Raw genomic sequence first — 10,056 nt, 5'->3', positions numbered from 1 at the left:
TCAAGCAGGTCTCAGAGCTCCTAGGGGAGAGGGGGCCTGGCCTCTGTTCTCCCCCGCCCTCACACTGTGGCTCCCCTGTTCTGCTTGTTGGTGCCTCAGCTTCCCTGTCTAGTCTCCCTGCTTTCCCCATTAGGAAGGGAAAGCAGGACCACACCAGGCATTCACGGTCACCCTGCCCAGCGTGGCCTTGGCCCACCCTGTCCCGCTTCTCTCAGCAAAGACTGCCAGCCATTGCAGTGGTGTGAGCGGTGAGCCTGGGCAGCTTCTGTAGCTTCTCTGGGCCTTAGTTTTGTCAGGCTCACACCTGGTGGGACTTGGTAGTGCCAGGAGATGACAGAAAGGAGGCAGAAGCGCCCTGCTGAGGAGGTGCTCGGGCAGGGTCCTTGCTGTGCGTCCTGGTAGAGCCGGGAAGCCATCCTCAGAGGTGGAGAGACATGGGTGCCTGGCTCCTGGTGAGGCAGACAGAAACTGCAGAGCCAGGCGTGTTCCCTTGGGCAGTCCTGTGGAGAGTGGGGGTCCAGGTAGGCACAGAGGGGCCTGTTTCAGGGCCTGGCTGCCTGGGATACGTGAGGTGCAGGGCTGTGGACAGTTTGTGCAGAACACAAAGTGGCCTGGTCTTGTGGATGTTAAAGGAGCTTGCGTTTACCGAGTAAGTGTTCACCGTGCCCTGGCATCCTGAGCGCTTCCCCTGGATTGCTTCCTTCAGTTTCCAGAAGTGCCATGAGGTGTGTGCACACATCATCTCCATCCTGCTGGAGCAGAGAGGCACCCCCAGCATCGCGCTGGCTGTGGCTCCCACACAGCCTGGTCCTGGAGCCCTGGAACCTCCAGGTGGGCACTTCTTGCCTTTGCCTGAGTCCCACTAGAATCCTGGGGCCCTGGGCCACAGGGCTCCTAACTGGTCCCCTTTCTGTTCCCTTCCTTAAGTGGGAACATTAAATTGACCCTACAGTTCTGTTCTGATGAACCTGGCCTAGGTGTGGAAGTCAGGCAGGGAAGAACCAACAGCCTTGAGACCTGGGTTTCTGTCTTCAGGACATTCCATAGCGGTGACAGTGCTGACTGGTATCTGGGAAACACCAGTTTTCCTTCCCAGTACCTTTGTCCCTGTTTATTCAGGATGTAGTAAACATTTGAGTGTCATCCTGCCTTAATTAAATAGAAAAAAAAGTCAGTACTCTAGAATTTTGGTACATTTCAAATATATTTTATTACTTTTCTTTTTGTCTTAGAAAGAATATCAAACCTGCATGCAGTGCTAATGGTTCCTGACATTTACATAGCATACAACACCATAGAGCAATGCGGCATATAATGAAGGGGCCCACGTAGGGCTGGCCTTCCTAAGAGTATATTTACAAAGGGAAGGGGATGTGGTCATCTTAAAGAGGACTGCGCCAGAAGAAGCCTGCACTGTTTAACACTGAAGGGTTACGTCGGGAATCACAGAGGGATTGCTTTAGCACTGCATATTCCACTGTCAAGAGGGAAGGAAACAGGCTTTGAAGGCTCTCGCTCGCCAACAGCATGTGTGTCTGTAGTTGTACATTGTGCATGTATTTGTATAGATTTAAGTTTTCTCCTAAGATTTTCACTGACAGTGTCAGTAACTTCAGGGGCTTTCAAAGCATTAAAGATTGAAGCGGTGAAGTTTTCACAAATGCTCATGTTAGAGAGAAGACCCAACCCCTTCCTTAAGGACCATCTATCTGCTTCACCATCCGAGGATCTTGGAAATATTTCCAAGGATGTGTAAAAATTAACCACAGGGATGAAGCGTATTTCTCTGACAGCCGAACTTGAGTTCGTCAAAGAGCAGATGCAGAGAAATCCGCTCTGGCTTGCCCTGTGATTGGGGCCACTGCTGAGTACCCCCAAGGCTGTGACCGGCTGTGAGCCCAGGAGAGCTCGTGGCCCCTGTGCCGAGGCGCCAGGACTTCCGAGTGGAAGCTTCCTGCACTAGGAAGGGAGCAATGCTGTTATGAAATGTCTCAACCAAGTTCCCTGTTCCTCCCAGGCGCTTGTAAAGCTCAGATGTACAATGATGTCTGGACAAATACAACAAAAAAAAAAGCTTTTTTTTTTTTTTTTAATACAAAGGAAAGGCATGAGTTTCCCCACTTTTCAGTAAAAAGCGGCTTGTGATGAAATCTGGAGCGCAAGAGAAGGATCTCACATCTGGAAGCCTTTTGCACACAGCTATAAAATGTAAAAACTGACCCTCGGTAAAAAGTGCTTTGTAACAATACTTAATTTGTGTCTTATGCCTGTGAGAAAGAAAGGGTTTGTTTTTTGAATCTGCAAAGTCCTTTGCTTGTTTCCCAACTGGTGTGAAGTTTTCCCATCAGGGATTTTTCACCCTATTCTTCGTAGACCCTGAGAAGAAAAAACACCCATGTCAGTGGTTCAGGACATGAGGCAGGTAACACACAGGCTGGTGTCTGAGCTGCTCTGCACCTAGCCTGGGGAGTGCCTCTCCCAGGACTGCAGGAGCCGGGGAGAAGCAGGGACATCACAGAGGAGGCCCTCACATGGCCACAGAAGCTCTCCTGAACCCGGCTTTGACCTTTCTAAACAGCCTCCACCTCTGCAGTTTCTTTTTATTCTCAAAGCTCTAGGAAGCAAACCATCCTGGTGTGTGAGGAGACCAGGCACAGGAGACTCAAAGTCAGCCCGATGCACACTGAGTGTCAGTGGTGGGAATGGCCTCTGTCTCCAGTGTGGATGTGGAGGGGAGGGGACAGAGGCACCCCCTCCCTCCATTTAGGCTTGTATCTTTGTGTTTTGTCCAACAATACGTGTCCTCCAGAAAAAAAAAAATCCCAGTTCTAGAAGGCAGTGCCTCAGACCCAAGGATGGTTGGTGGGGCTGCAGCTGTCACCGAGGCCAGGGGTGCCTGGTCACTTCCCCTAGCAGTTATCAGGCCTGCGAACACTCCCAAGCTGCCTTTCCCCCTCATCTCCCCAGCCAGCTCTGTTTAGGTCCTTACATTCCTTCCCTCCTGCCTCATGGCTGCCTGCTGTGGGGCCACATGTCACATTCAGAGAGTCCATCGCCCCCTCTGCCTTGGTTCTGATTTCTGAGTAATTATGCACTGAAATAAAATGCCTGATGCTTCTGCTTCTGGTGGCAGTGAAGGCTCTGGGCTCTGAGCTTCTGGGAGCTGTCTAGTCTTGCCCATAGCCTGAGTTGGCTGCTGCCTTCCCCTGCATCTCTTCAAGGTTCAGCATTCTCTCTCTCTCTGCAAAAATGACTTCAAGATAGTTCCTTAATTGGGACTTCCCTGGCAGTCCAGTGGTTAAGATTCTGCATTCCAATGCAAGGGATGCAGGTATGATCCCTGATGGGGGAGCTAAGATTGCACATACAGTGCGGTGCGGCCAAGAAAAAAAAAAGTTCCTTTGTCTCCAAGGAGACATTTTCAACCTTTATAGAGGAAGAGGAGGCGAGGAGGACAAGGAAATGCCCACATCCTTTTCCAGGACACCTCAACATTCTAGGAAGGAGGGCATGTGGTGCTAAGTCGCTTCAGCTGTGTCCGACTCTTTGTGACCTCATGGACTGTAGCCCACCAGACTCCTCTGTCCATGGGATTCTCCAGGCAAGAATACTGGAGCGGGTTGCCATGCCCTCTTCCAGGGGATATTCCCGACCCAGGGATTGTACCCATGTCTCTTGTGTCTCCTGCACTGGCGGGCAGGTTCTTTACCATTAGTGCCCCATGGGAAGCTAGGAAGGAGGGATGAACTCATTTTGTAAGAAAGTGATGGGAGGTGTGGGAGCAGAGGTGCCCTTATGCTCTCATCCATGGAATCTGCAGGAACAAAAAGAGCAGGGCTGCATGGGCCAGACCTGCCCCCTTTTCCTCAAAGCTGTGGCCCCAGGTGGAGGAGTAGGGGACAAAGTGCACAAAAGCCTGAATCTCCCAGCAACCTGACGAAGGCTTGCCAGCACTTCTGTGAACTGGCCCTGCAGCAGCCTCATTCTACTTTCGATGACGCAGGGCCCGGAGGGTGACTGGACGGGACTGGACAGGACAGGTCCTGCGCGTGTCGTGAGCTGCCTGACCTGACCAGAAAGAGGGCTTCATTCTCATCAGATTTTACAGAAAATAACCTCTCGCTCTCATCACTTTCTATTTCAAGCAACTGCAGATGAGGCAGTTTTGGAGCAACACGAAAGGCCCAGGTACTGGGGATGGGCCCAAGCGTCAGCTATGGGAGAACTGGCCATGGGCAGAGCTTAGGCTGGAAGGGCCTGCTGGTAGGTGGAAGTGGGGCTGGAGGGTGGGGCTGGCGCTGCTGTAGGAGGGGAAGGTGACACCAGGAGACCTGGCTTCCTGACTGGTGCCCCCAGGCGAGCCACTCCCCACCCCCACCGAGCTCCCCTGTGGGAGGAGGTGCAGGCACCAGCTCCGGAGGAACTGACCTCTGTGTGTGTGTGTGTGTGTGTGCATGCACATGTGTACGTGTGTGTGCACGCTTCCCTAATCATGCTCTGCAAACACAGTGTAAACAGGCTCTGAGCGTGTGAGAGGTAGGTCTGCTCCAGGACAGGCTAGCCTTTAGGAAGCACAGGGGAGCCGGGAACTTGTCTGCCCTTTGCGGCCAGACATGGGACCTGAGGAGATCAGAGCCAGGAAGATCTGACTCTGAAAGCTCTTTTCTGAAAATGGGGAAACAGCCCGGAGAGGGCAGACATCTGTTCCAGGGCTCTGGTCATCTGGCCGTTGCTGCCCCCTAGGGTAAGAGTGGCTCTGATTCTAAAGGGTCAAGCCCAAGGTCCCTCCCTGCACCTGCCGCAGAAGGAGTTTATCAGGTTTCTGGGCAGCAGAGGGGCATGGGGCACCTTGAGGGAAGATGGTGTGGTTGGCAAGGAGTTATCCTCATCATCATGTGGTTGTAGCCAGTTTTAGAGTTAATGAACCTTAAGCAATTGTGTTTCTCCAAACCACACAAATCACTCGTCCAGCCATTTGATAGGGGGAAACTAGGGGTCAGAAAACTTAAGTTACTTAAATAAGGAGAGGAATTAAGACTATCACATATCACAATAGAATGAGACAAACTTTAGTTCACTAAGGAACTTTGGATGCTTACAGCAATCCAAGAGAGCAGTAACTGTAGCACTAAGTGGTGAGTTCCTTGTCCCTGGGAGTACGTAAGCAGCGTCTGGGTATCTGCCTACTGTGATGACTGTGGTGGGCGTTCATGCCTTAGAAGGGCTAGATGACCTCGAGGGAGTCGAGGATCCGGCTTTGGTAGGATGGTGGGAAGGAAGGTGAGGGGCGGTGGGCCATACCTGCGCTTCTCACTCCAGGCTTTGTACCATTTGATGAACCGCTTGGTGCTCTGCAGCTTGGGGTGCAGGCAGTGCTCCTGACCCCGGTACCTGGACATGCTCTTGGTGGTGATGCTGAAATGGAGGAAGGTGGGGTGGAGGATTGAGAAGCCTGAATGACAGCCCCTCCGTGTGGCTCCCAATCAGGGCACTGAGAGACTGTGGCCTCCTCCCTCCTTTCAAAGAACCCTACCCATATGCGCACTCCCTGCTTCTTTCATAAAAGTTTCTGGTTGTCCCCTTAATCTCTGACTCCACATTCAGGTCTAGCCTTGTACAGAGTGATGGGCTCTCACTTTTTCTCCTGGAGCCCCTAGAGTCTGGGAGAGTCCCTCCCCACCCCTCACAGCACTCATGCCTCCCTTAGGGAACAAATGTCAGGGGACTCTTCCAGCTCCTCCGAACCTGGGATGGAGAGGTGGAAAGAGCTAATGCCAGCATGGTACACGTGCCAAGACCCCATTCCTTGGATTTGAGGTACGCCATGGCTGGGCTTGAATGTGCTGTGGTCTCTGTCTGATCTTCTAAACCCTAGTTCCCTGGATCTTCTGCAGATTGTTCTGGGGCTGGGCATTTGTTGACCTTGAAGCTGAGTCTTGTTGGCCTTGAAGCCCATTCTGACTCCTGAGTGTGAAGTCCCAGTTATCTCACCCTTGGGCAGGAAAATAAGACCACCCTTCAGGCCTCTATCCTCCAGTGTCCCAACACCAGTGGAGATCTAGCCACACGGTAGAGAAGCAGGTGGCTTTGTACAGAGTGTAGAGCCTGGATTTGCATTCCAGATCTATCTGTGGGAGTCTCTTTGAACCCAGTTTGCTCATCCATAAGATGGGTATAACGATAGGACCTACCTCTTAGGGTTATTGAGATGGTTAAAGATATAATCCATGCAAATTGCCTAGCACAATGAACAGTTACTGTTATTAGCAATTGTCGTGGAAGACAGGCTGGCCAAGGAGAAGCCTCATGAGGTCCAGGCTGGGAGTGGGGGAGGGCAGGAGAGGCTGCTGCCCAGAACTGCCGTGTCCTTCCCAGCCAGGACTGGGCCAGGGTGGCAGGAGTTCAGGTAGGGGAGGAAGGATGGTGTTCAAGAATGAGGGCTTGGCTAGTGAACATGGGAGAGGGGAAGGCAAGAGGTGAGGATGCCACTCCCTGGGAGGTCACACGCAGGAGGGAGGCATGCTGGTGGGCTGGGTGCTGGGGTGCAGGCTGACGGGGCAGAGAGAGCTGGTTGGAGGGTGGGGTGGAAGGAGTGGGAAGGGAGGGATTGAGGTCTGCTAGCACCCCGTGGGGTCCTAACTGAAGTGTCAGGGTGCCCGGGCCAGGTTCTAGAAAGGATCAGGGTTGCCATGAACTCTGGGTCTGTCAGTTGACCAGGAGAGGAAATTGAATTGTGATACCTCAGTGGGGACAGAGTATTTATGGGCAGCCTGTTCTCTTCCCTTCCCTGTGCTCTGAGTTTCCAGGGCCCTCACCATGGCCTCAGCCTCCCAGGGCAGGGTCAGGCCTTGTGCTAATGCCAGGTGGCTGGGTTCTGCCTTCGCCAGCCCTCTCAATGAGACCTGGGACTGCCTGGTCCCTCGTGCCAGATCTCAAGCATGGGGGACTGCTGTGGAGTGGAGTCCAGTTCCCTTCCCCATAGTACCTGGTCGTTCCACAGGAATTTAGCCTGTGTGTTGCTCTCTGCCTACAGTGTGGCTTTTGCACTTGGAATAAAAGGCTGTGGCCAAGCCAGATAAAAACCCCCTCCTCAGTTAGGTCAGTGTGCAGGCTGAGGATCCCACATCCTGAAGATCGGGGCAGCAGGGGAGGACCCCATGTAGCTCAAATGCTCAGTCATAACACGGGGACTTGGAAACTTAGTTGTGGGGTGAAGATTTCTGCCCCCAGCAATTATGCAGAAATTCTGGGCCCTGTGTCCCTGTCTTTAGTCGTTCTGGGATACTGAGGGTTTCAGCAAGACCTCACGGGGTACGTGAAACAGATTGCCCTTTCTAGAATCTTCACTCTCCTGGATCCTTTTGAGTGCAAGGACTCCCACTTGCAAAGCAGGCTGTACCCTGAACCTCATCAGAGATGTCTAGGTGACACAGGATGAGCTGGAAAACTTCCTTTAGTTCAGCTTTGGGGCTAAAAACCTGCTTTGGCCAAAAACGCTGGTCCCTCGTGCAGTCTGAAGAGCTCTAGGAGCTTAAGAAGGGAGAAGACCTCCAGCTCTTCAGGGGCCGGGGTTGGGTCCTGGGTGTGAGGTGGAGGTTTAGAAGAGGGTCACTGTGTGCAGGGGTCTCCTGAGACCCCTACAAGTTTTCACAAGGCTACATAAAGCCTTCTTACACACTTGCCTGGCTGTCAGTTTCCTTTCTATTCTGAAAAGTGTAGCCACGAAAAAGAGCAAGCCTGTTGACGTCAGGTTCTGTCCTTTGGAGATATCATTACATCTCATATCCTTTTCCATTTCTCCTGTGAGGACTCAGTAGCTCAGCTTGGTGTGTGGGGCATCCTTCAGCACTGGGAGGAATACAGAGTTAACTTGCCATGTCCCTGTCATTTTCAGCCTGAGAGAGCTGAAAACCCCAAGGGGCTTGTAGCTCTTCCCTCTACTGTGTGGCCTCCAGCCCCCTACTCTTTACTGGTAGTTTTTCTGGAGGTAAGGGGCAGGGACAGGAGTCACTTTAGGTATCCAGGAAAGAAGGCAGAGGGATTCAGCTCAGGCCCAGTATTTTCTGAACTCCCCTAAGTTCAGCCCCACTGTGCAGCCCCCAGGTGGCAGTGGGAGGGGGTCGGGGGGTGAGTGGGAGCTGCCATGCAGACACTTCGTGGAGGCCTTTGGGCCAGCAGGGCCAGTGAATGGAAGGCACTTGCCCAGACTGAGAATAAAGTGTGTCCTGTTTCTAGGGGAGGGGAAGAGGGGCCAATGGTCCATGGCAGATATTTGGTAGCGGGTTTGCCAAGGGCTCCCTTCCTGGCCAAGAGCGTATTGATGGGGAAACAGTGGTGCTGGCCTCAAGTGGTTAATTGGGAAGGCAGAGGAGCAAGGAGACTCAGTGTTCTCTTGCTCTGCCCCACTTTTTAAAATATTCTCTGCATCCCCACCAAGCAGTGCTCCAGCCTCATGGCATGTTAACCCCAGCAGAGCCCTTTCCACAGGAACCTGCAGAAGTCCAGCTGGTGTTGGAAGACTGAGGAATCGCTGGAAGCCAGAAACCAGATGGCCATAGTCCCCCATCCAGAAAAAGGCCCTGAAAGGAGGTTCCTAGGACTTCAGACAATGTTTGTTTTAATCTCCCCAGTAACAGGAAGGCAGCACGCCTCACAGTTTGGGTTCAAGTTTAATAGTTCTGGGTGTATTTTGAGTGACTTCAATCTGGTTGGCACAGGGAAATCATTCAACCCTGGATTGCCCTAGAAAGGTGGGCTGTGCCACACCTAGGCTATCCGTCGGAAACCTAGCAAGGGTGAACTCGGGAGAGGCTGTTTCCGGAGCACAGCACTGTGACCTTTTTTCAAACTCTTCTAGACTGCCGTGCCAGCGTCCTAAGGACTCGCTGGGCAATTGCAAAGGCTCGCCAAGGCCTTGACAAAGGCTGAGAGAAAGGTTTGTTAGGCTGACCCAGCCCCAAGTTGTGCCCCAGCACCGGGTTTAAGAGCAGCGCGCACAGCCTCACGGCGACGAGCGAGAACTCACATAACCATCTTCTCCTCGCAGTGCGGGTACTTTGGCTTCACTTCCAGCTTCTTCACGTCGCTGTAGCGAATCTTGGGTACCTTTCGCAAGCACTTGCATTTGGACCCTGAAAAGAGAGAGCGCGCGGGGGATGCTCAGTTGCGCGCGGGGTCTCCGTCGCAACTCTGACCACCCTAGAGGCCCGCCCAGGCCCTCCGGGACCCCGGGACGATCAGCACTTGGCGCCGGCGGTTCTCCGGGCCGGGCCCGCCGGGGGTTCTCCGGGCTGGGCCGGGCCGGCGCCCGGGGACCTCCCGGGCACTCACCGTCCACGCGCGCGGCGCACAGCGCCAGGAGCAGCACGAGCAGCGCGGCGGTCAGGAGCCTCATGCTGGCCGGGGGGCGCGGCGCGAGCGGGTTTCCGGGGAAGGCGCCGCGCGTCCGCGTGCCGTGCTCGGCTCTTTCTGCCCGGAGCGCGCCTGCCGGCTCCTCTCACTCCCGCTGCGCCCGTCGGTGGGAGCTTCGCGGCTGTGGCAGCGCGCTGCGCTGTGCGCTCGGCTCTGGGCTCTCTCCACAGCCTCCCTCCGCCCGCCCAGGCCTCTTTTAAATCCGCTCCTGCCCTCGCTGAGAGCGAGCTCATTAATATGCAGAACCACTCGGTGACTCACTGAGATTTCTCAACGCGGCGGGGGGAGGAGACCTTCCCCGCCCACCGCCCGCCCCGGACCGCGATCGCAGCAGCGCACACTCGGAGCCACGCGCGCACTCGCTTCTCCAAAGCTCACATCCGCTACCCTCTCGCTGTCACACGCTCTCTCCTTCACACACTTGCACACCCAGGGTCTGGCAGGCACACAAAGCCAGTGCCCGGTGCCACTTGAGGGTGGAGAGAGGCTGCTTAAGGGCATGGCTTTTCTGATTCACAAGGTTCCCTCTGGCCTGCTGTGGTGAGCCGCGCGGGGAGACCCAGGCCCGAGGCCCAGATTTTCTGAGGAGACCTGAAAGGGATTTGGGGCAGGTGCCAGGTGAGAGTGCCAGCAGGCCTGACTCTA

General features: G+C 54.2%; 1 protein-coding gene across 1 annotated transcript; it reads right to left on the bottom strand.

Moving 5' to 3' along the window:
• Positions 1-1,185: 1,185 nt before the first annotated feature.
• CXCL14 (C-X-C motif chemokine ligand 14) lies at positions 1,186-9,820 on the bottom strand. The gene is made up of 4 exons (XM_040240043.1): positions 9,331-9,820; positions 9,026-9,131; positions 5,302-5,415; positions 1,186-2,376 (listed from the first exon to the last, which is right to left on the bottom strand). The coding sequence occupies exons 1-4, from the start codon at positions 9,392-9,394 to the stop codon at positions 2,361-2,363; spliced, it is 300 nt and encodes a 99-aa protein (XP_040095977.1). The 5' UTR covers positions 9,395-9,820; the 3' UTR covers positions 1,186-2,360.
• Positions 9,821-10,056: the final 236 nt, after the last annotated feature.

This window comes from Oryx dammah, unplaced genomic scaffold, assembly GCF_014754425.2.
Source record: "Oryx dammah isolate SB20612 unplaced genomic scaffold, SCBI_Odam_1.1 HiC_scaffold_5, whole genome shotgun sequence".
Classification (NCBI taxonomy): domain Eukaryota; kingdom Metazoa; phylum Chordata; class Mammalia; order Artiodactyla; family Bovidae; genus Oryx; species Oryx dammah.
This window is presented reverse-complemented; position numbering and strand designations above follow the sequence as displayed.